Source organism: Mastigoproctus giganteus, chromosome 6 (assembly GCF_048544385.1).
Source record: "Mastigoproctus giganteus isolate SK-2022 chromosome 6, ASM4854438v1, whole genome shotgun sequence".
Lineage (NCBI taxonomy): Eukaryota > Metazoa > Arthropoda > Arachnida > Uropygi > Thelyphonidae > Mastigoproctus > Mastigoproctus giganteus.
The window spans coordinates 119,764,759-119,786,258 of NC_143580.1; the positions used below are offsets into that span (position 1 = coordinate 119,764,759).

General features: G+C 36.3%; 1 protein-coding gene across 1 annotated transcript in view; it reads left to right on the forward strand.

The window, feature by feature from the left end:
* Positions 1–21,500, forward strand: part of LOC150084537 (uncharacterized) — a 260,732-nt gene that overhangs the window by 147,814 nt on the left and 91,418 nt on the right. The window contains exons 9-10 of the mRNA XM_090375300.1: positions 6,425–6,521; positions 20,350–20,536. Coding sequence (XP_090231426.1) covers positions 6,425–6,521; positions 20,350–20,536 — 284 coding nt within the window. The remainder of the gene's footprint in view (positions 1–6,424; positions 6,522–20,349; positions 20,537–21,500) is intronic.

Genomic DNA, 21,500 nt, shown 5'->3' on the forward strand with positions numbered 1-21,500 from the left:
CTGATTAATAAGTAAAAAAAAAAAGTAAAGTGCAGCCATTATCAACCCACTGCAGGATGGAAACCTCCTCAACAATTCATGCTGAGGGAAATGGACCATAATCTTCCACACTGTTCCAGTGCGAGTTGGCAGATCGACCGTATTCAGCAGTCAGGGGCTTGAATCCCGGTCTACTCAAAGAGCGTGTGCTACTGCACTCCCGCTCCTGACCACTTGGCTACGGAGGCCCTTACTGATTAATAACTGCTTTACAATTGTTGCAAGCTTTGGTGAAGGCAGAAAATGAAACTGAAGAATTAGAAAGAAGCCAATTATGATAAGCAACATTCTTCTCTTGAACAGCCTTAGCACATTTATTGGAAAACCAAGGTTTAGAGATAAAGGAAGAGATTTTAAAGTGGAGTGTGGGATAAAGGATTCCATTCCTGCAAGAATAATTTCACCGACACGATCTGAGCAAATGTTGACATCAGAAGTTTTGAAACAGTAATTCGTCCAAGGAAAAGAAGAAAAGAAATATCGCAGGTCATCCCATTTTGCATTCTTGTAATGCCAAACAACACGAGGTTGGGAATAGCCATGAGATAAAGACTCCACTGGAGAAGAGAATCACCAAGTTGTGATCTGAAGTGCCTAAAGGACCTCTCACTTTGACCGTGTACTTGGAAGGGTTGTTTGTGAGAAAAACATCAAGTGTGTTGGCTGTATGATTAGGATTGTTCAGTATTCTTGTCGGTAAATGAACAATCTGTGCAAGATCATTAGTAATTTACAAAAGCCTCAGCATCTCGACCAGCTGGGTTGGTGTGACTAGAAAACGGAAGCCAGCTGGAATTGTTAACATTAAAGTCACCAAGGAAAATTACCTCACTGTTAGGAAAGTTGGACTGGAGAAAGTCAAGTTGCAAAGAGAGGAAGTCAAAGAGCTCCAAGTGATTAGTGGAGTTGGGAGAATGGTAGAGACAACAGATGAAATTGACACAACGAGGTAGAGAGATTTTAAGCCAGAGAAGATCAAAGAGAGGGCATTCCAAATTGCCGTCTCTCTGACAGAGAATATCAGAATGGACATATGCACAAGTACCACCTTTGAGGCAAAAGGAATCATACAGCAAATAATTTGGGCATCTGAGATGAGAAGAGGTTATATGTGATAACTGGGATTCTATCAGAAAAAGTACATGGGGTTTGGCAGACTGCAAGTGGAAATGGACATCGTTGAGATTAGAATTGGGACCACGTATATTTGTGAAACAAATTAGGAAGTGCTTGGGAGATTTAGATCTTATCGCAGATAAGCTTGCTTTATTAGTTTGACAGTTCATTGTGTATTGAATTTCTTACTATTGAATATTATGTATTCAATAGTAAGAAAAGGTGGGTCGGATATGCTGTATGAAGTAATGAAATTTTTTGGATATGGCGTACACATGGTAAGAATATACCCAGATCCTTGACATAACGTGGCCTCGACAATGCTCCCTGCATACACACTACTCGGACTCCCTCCAGCCACTATCTGGCTGAGTAGGGGGTAGCAAGTTTATACACTAGCTGATCTGGAAGCCTCCTAGATAGTTACCATTAGTTTCAGTCTGGTGTTCTAACTAGCGGCCGGCCTGCGAACACCGTTTTAGAGCTGTACCTTCGAAATGTAAGGAATATTGGATCTCGCCATGATGTTCATCATAACCTCAAAAGTCATACTGCATGATGGAAGAGATAGGGAAGGGTTGGCCGGAACTTAGCTCTAGAGACTAAACATGGGTTCCTCCACTTCAAGCCTCCAATAAGCAAATTGGTGGTATTGCACCGGTTGATGAGAGTCATCTAACACCTAGTACTGCCTGGTAACATAGAGGGGTGGAATTCCTCCATGTGGTGTGTGCGTCACACCTCGACCCCTGCTTATGTTGGTTCACACCTGGATGGTCACCCACTATGTACTTGTGCATGGAGGTTATACCCAGATTACTAACAGTCACACCATAATGAAGGTGCAAGCAGAGGATTTGGCTGTCAGAGACCGTCCATACTTCGCCGAAATTGGGTCCACTTGACTTGAGTGTCACCCGAATATCAGTTCCATCAGCATTTTAGGCTCCCAGGTAGCAAGTAGAGCTTGTCTGGCATATCTGAAAGATTGTGCAAGGCTCAAGGAGTAGAATTTTTTTCAGCCTGGACTGTACTTGTTAACAGGAGAGATTGCTTCTACAGGGTTGGGATACACTTAAATAGAAAGGGTGCAAGAATATTTGCTGATGCTATCGAGGCAGTGTTAGGTGGGTCGGAAAACTGCTAGCTTGGGGGGAGACAAAGACTAATAGATTAACAGTAGCCACTGCAGAGGTGAAAGAGATTCTTGCACTGCTTCTATTAGAATGAGCAGAAGCCTGAAAAACAAGATGCAGGATATTTCAGAGACTGCTGGAAGTCATTGCGGTACAAGTAAACACATGGGTTGTGTTAGGGTAGCTAAGAATAGAAACAGGTGCATGTATACTTGCGTGTACACCAATGCTAGGAGTTTGGTAAATAAATTTGATGAATTTGAGGTATTGCCCAAAACATCAAAGGCAGATATTGTTGGGATATCAGAGACGTGTTGTCACACAGATATAAGGAATGCAGAATTGCAATTTGGGGAGTACAACGGCTACAGGAAGGATGGACAGGATAGGAAGGGAGGAGGGGTTATGCTATTAGTTAAAAAACACATAAAATCCAAGGAAGTGAAGACAGTCGACATCGATGGACAGGGCAGTGTCGAGTCAGTTTGGTGTGACATAAGCATAGGTAAATCAAAATTGAGAGTAGGAGTGTGCTATAGGCCTAATGACTCTGATGAGTATAATAAGATACTTTACAGGGAAATAGAATGGGCCAGTAAATCAGAGAGTCTTTTAATGGGGGATTTTAATTTCCCACATATTGACTGGAATTTGTGGGTTGGTCACTCACACACTAGCAAGGCTTTTGTGGATTTATTGGATGATTGTTTTCTACACCAGCATGTTCGGGAGGCAACTAGAGGGAGTAATACTCTTGATTATCAGTAGTGATTCTTCATGCATTAAGAATCTGCAGATAAAGGAACCACTAGGTGGCAGTGATCACAGTGTGCTGAAGTGGGATTTACTCAAGGAGGTAACTACCATCAGAGGTAAAGGGAAGGGTTTTTGCTTTTGTAAAGGCGACTATGATGGTCTGAGACAGTATTTAAATTCTATACAGTGGGACGAACTGATGATGTTACCAACAGCAAATTCAAGATGGGAAGCATTCAAGGAACTAATCTTGGAAGCTACCAGGCTTTACATACCAACCAAGAAATATTGTTCAATGTTCAGGCCTAAATGGTTGTCAGATGAACTAATGAGACATATGGCAGAGAAGAAAAATGCATGGGATACATACAAATTAATGGGTGACATGGAGGCCTATGATAGATATAAGCTGGTCTGTAATCAGGTCACAAAGGAGATTAGGCAGGCAAAGGCAGATTATGAGAAATCTTTGCCAAAGGATGAAAAGAAAAACAGCAAAGAGTCCGAGTCCTTTACCTATATAAACTCTAGAAGGAAAGGGATGAATCAGATTGGTCCACTGGATATTGATGGTTCAACTGTTGATGATCCTGCTCCGATGACTAACAAACTAAATGATTATTTTGCATCTACATTCACACATGAGGAGTTATTCAGGGAGGAGAATGCCAGAGGTGAATTAAACTCTGGCAGTGAGCAAGATGATTTTGTAATAACTGAGAGGAAAGTGGAGGAGAAATTGTTTAAGATAAACATAAAAAAGTGGATGGGATCTATTCAATTATATTAAAGAAGGCAGCAAAGGAAGTAAACAAAACCTTAGCCATAATTATGAGTGCTTCCTTGGAATCAGAGGAGGCACCCATGGACTGGAGATGTGCAAATGTCACCCCATTCACAAAGGAGGATCAAAGGCTGACACAAGTAATTATAGACCTGTTAGTTTAACTTCGGTTCCAGGAAAATTAATGGAGGCACTGGTTAAAGAAGCACTGCAGGATCATCTGGACAAGAATTCATTTATAGCTCAGACACAGCATGGTTTTGTTAAGGGCAGGTCTTGTCTGACCAATTTGATTGGATACTATGATGTAGTCACAAAAGAACTGGATGCAGGGAATAACTTTGATATTATATATTTGGATCTTAAAAAGGCTTTTGATACTGTTGTGCATGGAAGACTGCTGCACAAATTGGAGCAGTGTGGCATTGGAGGCAAATGGCTGCTATGGATAAAGCGATGGTTGAGTGGCAGAAGACAGAGAGTGGTAATCAATGGACACTGCTCAACGTGGACTAATGTTATTAGTGGAGTTCCTCAGGGCTCAGTGTTGGGTCCATTATTGTTTTCTATATTTATAAATGATATTGATGATGGTATATCAAGCTTAATGTCCAAGTTTGCAGATGATACAAAGGTTGGCAGGGTTGTTAAGGACACTACTGATGCTATGCTGCTGCAATAGGATCTGGAAAGGTTGAGCAGATGGGCTGAGAGGTGGCAAATGAAGTTTAACATTGACAAATGTAAAGTACTACATATGGGAAATAGTAACCCCAGATCAATGTATCAAATTTGTGGTACTACGCTGACAGTGGTAGAGAATGAAAAGGACCTGGGGGTAATTGTGCAGGCAGATATGAAGTTCTCTGAGCAGTGCAGACGAGCTGCAAGAGTAGCTCATGGTGTCTTGTCAATGATATACAGGAATTTTTCTAGCAGGGACAGGGATGTGATTATTCCCTTGTATAAGGCATTGGTCAGGCCACACCTTGAGTACTTTATATAGGTCTGGAAGCCTCATTTCAAGAAGGATGTAGAGCTGCTGGAACAAGTACAGAGAAGGGCGACAAGATTAGTGAATGGAACAAAGGGTTGCTCTTACGAAGAAAGGCTTAAGTTTTGCAAATTACAGAGTCTGGAGACTAGGCACCGGCAAGGTGATCTGATAGAGGTGTATAAGGCTTTGAATGGCTTGAGCATGCTCAATGCTGATGGGATTCTTCCTCTTGCTCAGAATAATCACCTGAGAGAGCATAAATTAAAATTGAGGAAGAATGGATGTCGGATAGATGTGCGGAAATTTGCCTTTAGCCAGCGTGCAGTTGGTTTGTGGAATAGACTTCCATCACTTGTTGTTGAAGTTGATAGCCTAAACAAATTTAAGGCTCAGGTATTTCGAACGAACGGAGGGGTGAAATGGGAGTAGTGGTTGTGTTTTTTTTTTTTTTTTTTTTGGCTGATGCTGAATAAGCTTGCTTTCTTGCATCATATGCCTCTACTAATGCTAATGTCTGTGACAACCTCAAGGACAAGAAATTATAGCGATTGTTGAATACTGTAATTGAAACATGGTCAATGAAGGAGGTTTCTTCAGTTATCCAATTTCTGCATGCCAGAGAGACAAATTCGACAGAAATTCATCAGCAGCTGCATGCTTGTATGTGAGATCCAATAGTTATATCCAAGAAACAAGTCTGTTTCTGATGCTGTCATTGCAAATAAGACTGAACAAAATGAGACCATACTGCACACGACTGTGGCTACAGCATTACAGATGGAAGTGTTTGTCCATTCTGACTTCATATGTTCAGGCGTTTGAAAAGTCATCTGGTAGGGAACTTATTTGGTGATGATGTAATTAATGTACTTGATTCAGTGCAGCAGTAACCAATAACATGTCACATAACCACAGAATAGAATTAGCCTACATCCAACTAATCCATTCCAGGAATTTCCACCGAATCCCAGTCTATAAGCCACAACACTGGAGGTGAGGTCACTCACCTTTCCAAGTAGTTAAAAAAGACTGCCTGTGGTAATACAAGGAAAGATGAGTCCTTGTAACTTCTTTATTATAATACCTTCAATTTGCAATGAAAGGATGGGAGTTACCACATAATCTTGTTACTGGCAACAGATGCTTATCCCAGCCTTCCAAGATAAGACAACAGGCATATCCTTCATAGACACCAGCAACATCAGATGTGATTTCTGTTTGTCCAAGGCTATAGCATAACAGTCAAAATGTTATGGTAGGTTTTGTATTATTTTAAAAGATCAATTTATGTGTTAAATTTTTTTATTTCTGTAATTGTGCAAGATAGTAATCTATCTTGAACAATTATAATCTTCAAAAAATAGTGCACTTTAATAATAAACTGTAGTGTTTGGTGTTTCACCTTGAATTCAATCCCTGAATTTTAAAAGTACAACTGCACTCATAACACAGTTGAAAATGCCTGAATGTGAATTGTGACACATCCAGGCATTCTCTCTCCGTGTTAATATATTATTATAGTTTATAGAAATATAAAGTATTTCAATTCTGTTTACATTAAAAATATATAAATATAATTTTTTTTTTTTTATAAAGCACTCCTGGTGTTGGTTTCTATAATAATGATAGCATACCAGATTTTATCATTAATTATCAGATAGGCCCTGGATTTCCTATATATTATTATACACAGGTAAATATTTTTTGTTTCCTTTTTTTCTTTCATATATCTTTTTTTTTTTTCTGTTTTCTTAGTTTTGCTAAGAATTATAGTATCAATTGATAGTTTTCAGTAACCATATTATTTTATATGAATGTTTATAAAATGAAATAAAAACTTTATTTCATATAAATTCCACAAAAGCTTTATTAAAGTAACATGAAGGATTACATTCCTAAAGATTTCTGCAATCAGCAAGATTATGGGCTTGTAACGAGTAGGGTTGGCTTGCATTATATTTTGATGTTTTATATATAAAGTACATTTTGGTATTAACATTAATTTGTATGCATAAACTTACTATTGATTTTTCTAGATTGATTTTTATTCTTAACAATATTATCAGTTAATGCTTTATGAGGTTACTAAAGTCAACTTTTTAAATGTTTTTTTTATCATCATTACAAATTGTGTGTTATCACATTATGGATTTAGTAGTGTGAAATGAGTGAAATGGAGCATCTATAGGGAGAAAAATAAAGAAGTAAGGACTAAAATTGACAAAGCAAAAAGTGAGACATGGGATAGAACCTGTGCAGAAGTAAACAGCAGCAAGATAGGATGTGAAATGGTATAGATATTATGGAGAACTACTGAGCGAAAGCAGAGAGGAATTTAGAGATAACGAAGTTCAAACTTCCTAGACAGGAGAAGAAGTAAGGATTAGTTTTGAGGAAGTGGAAATAGAAGTCAAAAAAGGTAAAAAAATGGAAAGGCACCTGGATCTGGAGCTGCTAAAATATGGAGAAGGAAAAATCATCTCACTGCTCACGAGACATATTTAACAAAATATGTAAAGGAGAAAAAATACCATCAGAGATGACACTGGGCTACATCACTGCTGTGTTTAAGAAAGGGGATAGAAGAAATTGCCCAAACTACAGAGGAATCTGTGTTTTAAACCCAATTGCAAAGCTTTTTAGTGGGTTACTGAAAACTAAACTAATCTATAGAAATAAATGAGGATTTCGGAGCAGCAGTGTGGATTTACAACTGGAAGGTCCTGCATTGACCATTTATTCACAGTCAAGCAGATTCTGGAAAAATGCCAAGCTAGTGTTTACTGACTTGGAAAAAGCTTATGACAGTGTCCAAAGGAAGATGCTATGGAGGGCCATGGAAGAAATATCAATGCGACAACCACTGATCAACATAATTAGAAAAATATACAAAAATAACACTTGCTGCATTAAAATTGGGTCAGAAATATCAAGGAAATTCAAAACATCAAAAGGCTTGCTGCAGGGGTGCTGTTTATCACCCACATTATTCAAGTTCTAACTGGAAATGACTCTAGATGCTTGGTTCCAAAAATGCAGACCAAAGGGATTGTGTGTGGCTCAAAACTACTTTTCAAACCTTTTTTCGCAGATAACCAGGTACCAATTGTGGAGGATGCTGACTATATGTGCAGAAAGCTATTGGAACAATATAGAGAATAGGGTTTGACAATAAATTTTAATAACGCGGAATATATGAATTCAACAGAGAACACTGGGTATAACCCCATGTGCAAGTCCTCGAATACGGCACTTAGCACACTGTATATCATCACCAACATGCAAACCAACATAATCATATATCAAACTGTGGCACCCACACCACACAGAGAAATGCTGCCCCACTGTGTTACCAGGCAATACAAGGGTTAATGGCTCTCATCAACTGGTGCAATACTACCCCTTTTGCTCATTGGATACTCGAAGTGGTGGAACCCATGTTTAGTCTCCAGAGTAAACCTCCCCATCTCTTCTATCATGCAGTATGATTTATGTCCTTTGAGGCTATGATGGACATCATGGTGAGATCCAATCTTCCTTACATTTCTAGGGTACAGCTCTAAAACAGTGTTCAAATGCCATCCGCTAGATAGTCCACCAGACCAAACGTATTGGTAACTTATAAACGTATAGGAGGCTTCTGGATCAGCTAGTGTATAATCTCACTGTCTCTACTCTACTCCACATAGTAACTGGAGGGTGTCCAAGTAGTGTGTATCTGGGGGCATTGTAGGAGCTACATTATGTCAAGGAACTGGGTATATTCTTACCATGTGTACGCCACAACCAAAAATTTCATTACTTCATACAGCATGTCCCTCCCACCTTTTCTAAATACTGAATACACCATGAATTGTGAAACTAATAGAACAAACTTATCTGCAAAAACATCTAAACCTCCCAAACTCTTCCTCGTTCATTTCACAAATATATGTGGCCTCAATTCTAATCTCAATGATGTTCATTTCCACTTACAGTCTACAAAATTCCATGTACTTTTTCTGATAGAATCCCAGTTATCAGATGATTCAACCACTACTCGTCTCATTTTAAAATGAAATCATACAGCAAATAATTCAGAAAACTCATCTTGTTTTCTGAATTATTTGCTGTATGATCCCTTTCGCTTCAAAGCTGATACTTGTGCATATCCCTGTTCAGTATTCCCTGTCAGAGACTTCGTAATTTGGAAACCCCTCATTTTGATCTTTTCTGGCTTAAAATCTCTCTCTACCACATTCTGTAAAATTCATCTGTTGCCCCCTATCGTTGACCACCTCCACTGACCACCTGGAATTCTTTGACTTTCTTTCTCCAGTCCAACTTTCCTGACAGTGAGATAATTATCCTTGGTGATTTTAATGTTCACAACTCCAGCTGGCTTCCATTTTCTACTCAGATGGACCCAGCTGGTCAAGCTGCTAAGGCTTTTGCAATTAATAAACACACAGCTTGTTCATTTACCTTCATTTTCCTCACACAGATTGTTCATTTACCTTCCAGAATACCAGACAATTTTAAGCATGCAGCCAACACCCTTAATCTTTTTCTTACAAACAACCCTTCTAAATACTTGGTCGAGGTGAGTGATCCTCTAGGCACCTGAGATCACAAGTTGGTGATGGTCTCTTCTCCAAGGGAACCCTTCTCTTGTTACCATCATTAACCTTGTATTGATCATCCTATTTTGCATTACAAGAATGCAAGATCTGCGAGATTTCTTTTCTTTTTTTCCTTGGTCGAATTACTGTTTCAACTCTTCTGATGTCAACATTTGTTCAGATTGTGTCAGTGAAATTATTCTTGCACGAATGGAATCCTTTATTCCACACTCCTCCTTAAAATCTCATCCTTTATCTAAACCTTAGTTTTCCAATAAATGTGTTAAGGCTGTTTAAGAGAAGAATGTTGCATATCATAATTGGCTTGCATCCAAATCTCCTGGTTCACTTTGGCCTGCACAAAACATGCAACAGTTGTAAATCAGTTATTAATCAGTCCAAACTAGGTTCTGAACAAAGAGTAGAAAACTTTCGGGGCTCCGAAACCATTTCTCCTATGAATCAGGATTCTGCTGTGTATTACTTTTGCCTTCTTTACAAAGCTAGCTTTAACAGAAAATGATACAGCCATAGGAGATGCCTGTGTGTGTGTGTGTGCACAAAAAGCATTCAATTAAGTGCAAATTCAGTGTTCTGATAAGATTATATCTGAGGGCATGAAGAATAAAATTGATGCCTATGAAAGATTAAAAGAGAGGGACCCATCAAGCACTTAGCTGCCTAGGCCAATGCTTGGGCCCATGGCTCAGTATTAGACAACACACCAACTTCCAATGCAACAGAGATCCAGATCCTTGGTCCCACAGGAAGTAGCTGTAGTTGATGACCCAATTGTCAGGAAAACAGAAAATACATTGTACAAAAAGGACAAGTGGAATAGAACCAGGAGTATATCTGCCAGCGGCTAAAGTTGTAGAGCAGCTATGATCTTTTATTGGCACAAAAAGTGATATTGCTGTACATGTTGGTACTAATGATATTAAAAGTAAGAAATCTGAGTATTTAATTAACAAGTGCAATATTGGCAGTGTTGAGAAAAAAAAGTTCAGAGTTAGGATTAAAATTGAAAATTCTTGCAATTCTTGCCCAGACACGATACGAGGGAGTACATGATGAGAGCCTTGCTAATCAGTTTTGCCTTGGACAGCTCATGGGATAGAATTTTTGTCAGTGTGATCTGTACTTATTAAAGAATAAAAAATAATTGGATTTCAAGACCTGTTAGAGGTCTTGAAATCCCCTACTAGAGGCTCTTATTGAAGAAGCAAATACATGGACTGTGTTAGGGTTGCTGAGTGAAAACAGGTGCGTGTATACTTTTGTGTACACTAATGCTAGGTGCATAGTAAATAAATTTGATGAATTTGAATTACTGATAAAGTCAGCGAATGCAGACATGGTGAGGATATCAAAGACAGGGCGTCATACAGATATAAGACATTTGGAATTTGAGTATGGAGAGTAAAAAATATACAGAAAGAACAGACAGAATAGGGAGGGCACTTTTATGCTCTTTAGTTAAGAAGCACAAAAAATCTAAGGCAGTGCATCCAGGATCAGACTGAACAGGCAAGATACCAAGAAATTTCTAGGTATTTTGCCTCCTCTTGGATCCCATGAGAGCTTACTTAGAACTATTTAGATCAAATACAATTTGATCTAAATAGCTCTAATTTCATCTAAAATGCTAAAAAAAATTAATAAATACAAATTGTGCTCATGTTTATGATTTCAAATTTTTGTGGTCTGTTGGAAAGTTGTGTGTTCCAATGGAAATAGCATTAATTGCGACAGGGGCGCCTCCGTAGCCAGGTGGCAGGAGCAGCAGTGCGTAGCACATGCTTCTTGATTAGACCGGGGTTCGAGCCCGTGCCCACCAAATACAGAGGATGCAGAAAGGTCAGGGAATGACCACCGCATATCCCCGGAGCAATATGGCCTTAGTTGCTAATGCTCCTAAAAACCAAACAACAACTTGTGACAGTTCGTGTTTTTATGTGTATCTGCTGAAAGACAGACTATTGCTCGCAGTTCTGCACGACTGAAACATAACTTAGTGATGTTATTGTGTTGTATTATTTTTTTATATGCACAGGAGGGACTTGAAACAATGTAAGTACCTAAAAATAAACGCCCATAGTTTAGAGGATGTAACTATTGAAGGTGAATTATTTAACATGCAATAATTTGCAAATACTCGTACATTACCAACTAATAAATGTAACCTTACAATGTGTACTTGTAAAATTACAAGTACACGTTGTAAGGTTACATTTGGAAAGGTCAGGGAATGACCACCGCATATCCCTGGAGCAATATGGCCTTAGTTGCTAATGCTCCTAAAAACCAAACAACAACTTGTGACAGTTCGTGTTGTTATGTGTATCTGCTGAAAGCACAGACTATTGCTCGCAGTTCTTCACGACTGAAACATAACTTAGTGATGTTATTGTGTTGTATTATTTTTTTATATGCACAGGAGGGACTTGAAACAATGTAAGTACCTAAAACCAAACTCCCATAGTTTAGAGGATGTAACTATTGAAGGTGAATTATTTAACTATTGAAGGTGACTTATTTAACATGCAATAATTTGCAAATACCTCGTACATTACCAACTAAAAAATGTAACCTTACAACGTGTACTTGTAAAATTATTAAAAGAATGTATGTAGGTAAAGTGACCTCTCCTTCTATACTGCATTTTGAATATTTATTAGTGTGTACTGTTGGAATATTTAATAAAATTTAAAAAAAACATCAATATTGAGTCAGAATTGTGGTATGTAAATCCAGATTCTGTTATTGCATTAATGAACACTATTAAAATTGGCGCCTCCGTAGCCAGGTGGGCAGGAGCAGCAGTGCGTAGCACACGCTTCTTGATTTAGACCGGAGTTCGAGCCCGTGACCACCAAATACGGAGGATGCGGAAAGGTCAAGGAATGACCACCGCATATCCCCGGAGCAATATGGCCTTAGTTGCTAATGCTCCTAAAAACCAAATAACAAACAAACAAACAAACTATTAAAATTAATTAAATAATAATAATATAAATATAGAATTAAAGTATCAAGTTTTATTTTCTGCTGGATGATTGACCAACACCAAGAAATTAGAAAAGATAAATAACAAAAAGAGTTAAATCAGGCCATGAAAAAAGGGAAATTAAAAGGAAAAAAATTAGTATCTTAATGATTAAGCTAATAATCTTAATCTGAATCTTAATGATTTTTATTTAAAAAAAATTTAAATCATAGATGAATCTACTTCTACTCCACTTCTACTGCACTAATAAAGAAAACTTTATTAGTGTACTAGAATGCAATGAATATGAAGAAAATACTGAAAATAATAATATAAGAAGGGATTCAGAAAAAAGCCAAAAAATATACGATGAAAAACAATATAATGAGGAAATCATTGAAGATAATTTAGAGAAATTTGAAGAACATGAAATTTTAGAAAAGAACAACAAAAGTGAAATTAATAGTGAAGCTATTAGTGGCTATTAATAGTGAAGCTGTTTGATTAGTGAAGTTAATGACACTTATTATGCAGTTTGAAATAAGTTTGTCACTCCAAATCCTAATTCATCACAAACTGAAAAATCGACTTTTTATTATATTACCCTGTACAGCCAAACCAAAGAGATTTTAAAAATAAAAAATTTCCTTTTAATGAAATTAAATTTTATTTTGATTTATATATGCCCGATAATGATAAAATATCAAGACAGTAGTTATCATATTCTGTTGATTTAAACAAAGCATTTTGTAGTTTATAACTATTCCCAGTGAACAGATTTTGTGACTGGTTTTAATAACTTTAAAGTAATTTATGATAAAGGATCATGATATTTCTAATAGGCATGAAACTCTTTGTATTTAGCTATAAGTGAAACTAACTCAAATATTTCCTTTATTCCTTATTTTGGTGTCATTTAGAATATAAGCACCTTCATTTCTTTCCTCTAAAATTACATCTATCAGTTAAGTAAACTATATCTATCAGTTAAGTAAATTATATCTATCAGTTTAATAGTATTAATCTGTTTTTCCTTATCTCATTTTAGGTCTTCTAAATCTTTATTAATGAAATCTTCTGTATATCATGACATTTTTTTTTTTACCCAAAAATAAGAAACTACAGCAGTTTTATGCCTATTAGAAATATTGTAATCCTTTATCGTAACTTACTTTAAAGTTATTAAAACCAGTCACAAAATTTGTTCACTGGGAATAGTTATACTGTATACCATACATAATACATACATACACTACAAAATACTTTGTTTAAATCACAACAGCTAAATACTACTAGCTACTAGCAATAGCTAAATATGATGAGTTACTTAAAAGTTATCTAGAAAAAATTACTGAAAAATCTCAAATAAGATGGTCTAACAATTCTGAAAGTAGAGGCAGAGGTAAATTGGTAACCGTTCGGAGTAAAAAATACTATTAATAAAATAATGCTAATTATTTGTAAAGAAATACAAAATCATAATTCAGAAGTTAAGTAAAAGACTGGTATTTTTAGTGTACAAATAGATAGTACACAAGACATTAATGTAATGGAGCAGTGCTTAATTATAATCAGATATGTAGGTAGTGAAGGAAAAGAACAACAAAAGTGAAATTAGTGTACTTTTATAATTTCTAAATTATAAAATTAATGTACTTTTACATTTTCGAAATTACAAGATTCTTTCTTGTAATCACGTGTACCAGAAAGACTACTAACTATTTTAAATATAGAGAAATCGACAGGTGTGTAGCTTTAAAAAATTATTTACAAAATATTTTAAAAGAATGTGATCTTAATGAAAATAAAATATAGTTGGCTGTACCAGACATTGTTGCATTACCATTAAAAGGTAATGCAAATATGTCTGGCTAATATAATGGCCTTCAAGCTCACATAAAGGAAATGTCATCAAATGCCATATATACACGGTGTTATGCACATATTTTAAATATAGTTTTATCTGATAGTATATATATATATATAGTATTCAGAAAACTCATCTTGTTTTCTGAATTATTTGCTGTATGATTCCTTTCGCTTCAAAGCTGATACTTGTGCATATCCCTGTTCAATATTCCCTGTCAGAGACTTCATAATTTGGAATCCCCTCATTTTGATCTTCTCTGGCTTAAAATCTCTCTCTATCACATTCTGTAAAATTACTTTCATTTTACAGAATGTGGTAGAGAGAGATTTTAAGCCAGAGAAGATCAAAATGAGGGGATTCCAAATATTGAATATTGAAAGGATATTGAATGATATGATATTATATAAAAAACTAAACATGTCTTCAGTTCACATAGTTTGCCAGCTGCCACCAAGGAAGAGCCAAGTGCAGCCGATATACATCCACTTATCCCAAACTAAACCTATTAGCATTGGTAGACCAGAAAGAGAAGACAATTGTCAAAATGTGTTAAAACTATATTAATCAGATTAGTTTGATGTGTTGGGTCAAGATTTTCTATAATAAAGGTATGATATCAATCTTATATCGAAGTGTACATCCATTACATCTTCGTAGGAAAACATTGCTGCTCCAATACGCTGCTAAAATCCAGTCTTCCATCGCACCCCAGTTAGGAGTATCTTTATAATACTCAATGGAATTTTTTCTATGAGAGCAAACCAAATTAAAGTAGACCTGCTTCACTCAGGATTAAAGAGCTTATTCAGAATTGGAATATTGATTTAAGTGATATTTTTCAGGACACAACTGCTCCTGTTCTGCCTTGGACATACGTTTCTGCCTCTTACGATCAGTTTTTCTTCAGTGGGGGAAAAATGTCATACCTCCTTGCAGTATCAGGCAGTTGCACTCAGCTCATGCTACTCTGAATTCCCATGCCTGTAAAATCTATACTGACGGATCGAAAACTGCCAGTGCGGTAGGTGTTGCTACAGTTTTTCCTTCGTTTACTGCTACAGACTCACTACCATTAGCCTGCACCATCTTCACTGCTAAATTATATGCTATCAATTTTGCACTTAGTAAAATTATTGAGCTATCAATCTCACCTGCCATAATTTACACAACCTAACCTAACCTTACACAGACTCCCTCAGTGCTATGTTTGCCATAAGGAAGAATGTCTCATCTTCCCATCCTATATTGAAATACATTCATTCCCAGTTAATCTCCTACGTGTCCAATCAGTCGATCAGTTTTTGCTGGATACCTGGTCATTCTGGAATTCCATGAAATGAAAGTGCTGACATTGCCGCTAAACATCCTCAACCCAATCTCTCACAACATCCTCAGGTTCCTTACAGAGACTATAAGCCTATCATTCGTAAAGCATGCTACGACAACTGGTCACATATCTGGAAAAGTAACACCAAACAATAAACTTTACCAGATAAAGCAAGAACCAAAGCTGTGGCTCTCTGGCTTCCATTGAAACAGATGAGAGGAAGTGGTATTGGCAAGACTTAGAATTGGACACACTCATCATACATCTCTTCTTACTATTGGGAGAAAACCTACCTCGGTGTTCATCCTATCTCACACAACTTATGGTCCATATTTTCTGGTTGATTGTCTTACATTACATTCTACCATCTGCTCTAACACTTTTCAATCTCTCTCCACATTGAACATCTCTCATGATTTATCTCACTTCATAGGTAATGAAGCAAACATAGAAGAACTTTTGATGTTCCTAAAATATATATAATACTTCTCCATTCCAAAGTCTATATCGAAGCACATGATCTTCCATTACATCTTTGTAGGAAAACATTACCGCTCCAATATGTACAGAAGCGTATAATTTAACATCTGTAGCTATATGTTGCCTGTAAATAAACAATGAACAAACACAATTTGGCCTGAGTAGCCCTTGTGTCATTAAGCCCAGTACCAACAACACACCTATACAGGGTGTCTCAAAAATACATGGCATAACTTCAGGAATGAGTTCCTCATATGTAGACAATAAAAATATTTTATATCAACATAGTTCCAGAAATGCTTGATTTCTGAGTTTTGAGGGTCTGTCTATGACACTTAACTGTTCACATCACCTTATAGTAATTGTTGAAAATGTCCACCTTCTGCCTGAATACAGGCCTCACAACAACATCTCATGGACTCGCGAAGACGATGCCAATTCCTGGCATGTTTCGTATTGTCTCACAACCTGCCACAATTCGATTGCGGAGAGTTTCCACATCAGTTTCTGGAGTCGGATACACCAATGACTTTAAATGGCCCCACAAGAGTGGTTTAAATTTAGTGGTTTAAATCAGTGAGCATGGAGGCCAGGCAGTTGATCCACCGACCAGGATACCTTCGATTCAGGTAATTGCGGGCTAGGTGGCTGAAATGTGGGGAAGCGCCATTGTGCATGAAGTGTGCTTGTTGACGAATGATCAGTGATGTGTCATCTAAGAAATCAGGCATGTTGTTTTCCAGAAAGTTTCTATACGCCTGCACCGTGAGTTTGTTTGGAAGTACATGAGGCCCAAATAACTTATCACCAAAAACACCCATCCAGATGTTGAGGCTGAACCGCTGTTGGTGATGTGATGGAAGAATTGCATGTGGGTTTTCCTCAGCCCATACATGCTGATTGTGAAAGTTTTGGATTCCGTCTTGTGTGAACTGTACTTCATCTGTGAATATCAGATAAGTGAAGAGTTGTACCACCGGAGCAATATGGCCTTAGTTGCTAATGCTCCTAAAAACCAAATAACAACAACAGTTATATCACACTGCTGCAAAAACCACTGGCAGAACATTACTTGCGCAGGGTAATCTGCTGGTGACAAGGCCTGTACCTATTGCAGTTGCGTGAAGGTTGCTACTGTTTTCTTGTGTTGTAACATTAATTCTTGATAGATTAGATTTACTTATTGACGTTGTAGTTTTTGGCATAGTTAACTAATCTTCAGTTAATAATATTGTTGCTTTGAACCAACTATTATAATTAATGGAAGGCAGAATTCATAGTAAGAAGCTTGGTAAATGAGGGGGGGAAGGAAGAGAAGATTGGAGCTTTTTCCCCCACTTCCTTCCAGAGTTCCCACATTGTACAATACTGATTCTGTAAAGAAGGCTTCTGAGAAATCGTCTAAAGTGAAAAATATTAAAGCAAGTAGTGTTTTAAGTAGTGGAGGTAGTGGTGCAATGAGTACTGTTAGTGTGAATACTAAACCTGGGACATCTGGCAATACTGATTCTCATATTCAGGTAGGTAGTGTAGAAAACGTAGTTAAAGTTGGCTGCATGGTTGAACACGGGGTGCAGCTAGAAGAAGATGACGCCGGAACAGATTTGACAAATGATTTGTCAAATGTTAAGATAAATGATTTTCCGGATATTCAGCCTGATAATATGGTTTCTGATGTAGATAGTTTTTATTCAGGATCGGGGAGAAGTAGTACAGGCACAAATGTGCGTGATAGTGAAATAATTGTTGCTAACATACAGGATCAAAGGCAGAGGTACACTGACGTGTCTACTATTTTTGAGCTTGTAACAAAGTTGAAGAAAAAAGTCATTGACTACATGACTAGTGAAAATAATAAAGTGACTAAAGCTGCAACTAATTTCTTACTTGACATACGGATTGACATGGAGACTATATCAACAGCATTAGTCATTGACAATGAACGTCTTAAAACAAGGGTAGAGGAGATGGAGGTGCATGTCAGTTTATTAGATGACATTGTAAGAGGACAGCCTTTTCTATCTAATGTTGCAGAACAAAAGGGGACTTATGCGGACAAGGTTAGGGCTGGATTCAGCCAGCCTCAATTAGGTGAACAGGTAATATTAAATGATATCTATATGGTGGATAATAACAGGAAGCTAAGCAAAGTGGCAAGATTAAATAATAATACATTCTGCCTCTATAAACCATTGCCATTCTATGGTATCTTAATAAAATTGGGATGTGCGTGGTTTCTATTTATTTCTATTTACACAGTAAAACCTTGCATTATTGAATTATATGGGGGTAAGGCTGATTCCAATTGTCCATTAAACTCTAAAGAATGGACTTATTGTTTAAACTGATTTCAAAGTATTTAAATTGTTTTTAAAGTATGGACTTATCGTTTTCTCTCACTCTAAGATTTGGGTTGGTGATTCGATGTATTTTGGGGTCAGGTTTAGGGTCTGCAGGCCTCCAATTCCATGGTGCATTGATTCGTTAATTTTGTCTACAAGTGTGTGGAATTCATGTAAATTATTTGCATAGTTAATTCAACAACAGAGAATATCAGCACAGAAGTGTTCTACAGGACATCATAGAGGCAATTCCTCCTTTTCTTAACTAAGTAAACTCTAAAGAAATGCATAGTTGATAAAGTTGCTAAAATGTTACAAAAAAGTGCTGTACTGTGAAATATAAAAAATTTGTTGTAATACTTATTATACAGCACTTACCAGAAGGAGTTAGGTTACTGGGTTTCATGGACAAAAAACGTCTGGTTCAGTGGAACTGTACATTATTTAAAGGACAGGAGTCTATTAAATTAAGATCTGCTAAAGGAACTTGTTGTAATAGTTTTAATATTACTATTGAAATATTTATAATTTATATCCTAATTTACTTGACCTTTATTATAGCATGATTTGTTATAGGCATATTTATGTATGTATCTCTCTCTCTTGGCTTTTCTGGCTTTCTCTGCCAGCCCTAAAGAGCCAGATGTGGCCCATCTGTTAGCAGCTGATATGTGTACCACATGTAAGGAGGTTGCAAATTTGCCATTATGAATTGCAGCACTAAAAACTCAGCTGTCCTTAATAGTTCAGCTCCTCTGGCCTTATTTCTAGAGAATACACAGAAATTTATTTATTTAATTAGTAATACTACACATCTTAAGTTTTCTTATCTCAACCTGTGTTCTATTTTTTGTGGTTTTTCTATGGGCTCTGAGGAGTACATACCTTAATTTGCATCCTTTTATGTGTGAATTTTCATGATATTTTTATAGTTTATGCTGCCTTCTCTTATTCATATATACAACTAATAGTAGGCACAGTTTTAATAGATGGCAGCATTAAAAATAGCTGTGAGATTGGACAAGGACATGCCTTATCAGCAACTATGTGAGTTTGACTTACAGAATCTGAAAAAGTCAATGTATCTGTTGCTTCAAAAAAGTAATGTTTATATATATATATATATATATATATATTTATATTTGAAAACGAAATGCACTAGGCATAATCCTTATGGGTTTTGGTAATTAACTATGTAATATCGGTGTAGATACACCAATATTATATAGTTAATTACCAAATATACCCATAAATTTGAACTACGTAAGTAGTGTAAATGGCATCGTTTTAATTGAATCTCATATTATGGGTTTTGGTAATTAACTATATAATATTGGTGTAGATACACCATAGTTAACCCATAAATTTGAAAACTACGCAAGTAGTGTAAATGGCATATTGTGGTTTGTCTTCACAACGAGATAGCGGGATCACAACCTGCTATCTCATTGTGAAGGCAAGCCACAATATGAGATTCAATTAAAACGATGCCATTTACACTACTTACATAGTTCAAATTTGTGGATTAACTATGATTTATCTACACCAATATTATATATATATATATTTTTTTTTTTTTAATTCTAGTTTCATTTTTGACAGTTTTACTTTTAGTGATAGCAGTCAAGTCAAAATAAGAAGAAAATATTTAAAAGCATGTACGTACAAAGTTTTCATTTTTACAAAACTTCAAAATATAATAACGAAACTTACTCCATTGATACCACCCCTAATGAAATCTCACTACGGGTAGCCCATCATGTTTGGAAAAATCACTCATGAATGGGTTAATAATATTGGCCAGTAAGCTTTGATTTGATTTGATTAAATTGAGAGAATGCATATATTTTTATAAATTTTTATATTTATAAATTGATTGAGAATGCATATATTTTTGTTCATTATATGGCAGACAACTATTATAGATGGAAAAAATGGAAAATCACTGCTTGGAGAACCAATAAAAATGGTTGTTGGGACACAGTCTTCTCCACTTGTTATCAGTGTTTCTGGGCTTGGCAATGACATCTTTTTATATTGGGTTTCTGACTGCCATGGAGAAAGGAAACAGAAGAATTTGGAATTTGATTTCTTAAAAGGTATATTACTATGTAAATAATAGTTCAGTATTGGTATTTCAGAGCTCTTTGAGTAAATAATAATCTCCTTTTAATACATTATTTAAAAGTTTATTGTTTGTTAATATAATTTTTCATATTTTTATCATTGTTTCCATTATGAAGTTCTCGCTGATGTATAGTGGGTTCAGTACTTTTCTCATTGTTAGAGGTATGGATTAAAATTTCACTGAACCAGAGAAATTCTTAAGACTTTTTTAATCAAAGCTGTAGTTAACCCAAAATTAATAATCTAATGAACTTTGGTAGAGGTAGTAAGGGTCTCCTCCCATGAGTTAAGTTCTAAGCTTGAGCAACATGTAGGATATAAACATACATTTATATACATAATATATGCATCCATAATCATGCAAGGCGCTAGGGATGCAAGTGAGTCACTTGCCACAGGCACCATCTAAAATAGGCGCCGCACTGTTAATAAAATGTTTTACATTTAACATTCAATATCAAATTTCTACTTACCCAAAATACAAAATATCTTTTCTTATTTATTGTACTATTAGGTTTTCACCATCTATAATTATACAAATATACCACAGCGATAGGTACAGTAATCCATAATCCTTTAATGACGTTGAGTGCAGAATTGTTGAGGAATTATTAATAAACTATTTTGTTAAATACTTTCTTTTAAAGGTTCTGCAGAGTGCAGATGCTTTTCTGTGGGGATGCAGGTAAATTTGCAAGGCCTTTTTTTAAGTTGTTAGTATTTTTCTCTGGGTTAACCCTGCAAACCGAAATGCTAGATGCGTTACTGCATATACAGCCACTCCCTGGCTTACGTAATACTTGACTTACGGAAATTCGACTTTAAGTAAGTTTTTGCTGGCTGGTGCAAACTTAAAAAAAATTGTGGAAACGTATTTTGCATCCCGTAGGAATAAATGAAGGTATCATGAAAATATTGTAATGTGAACCCAATAAC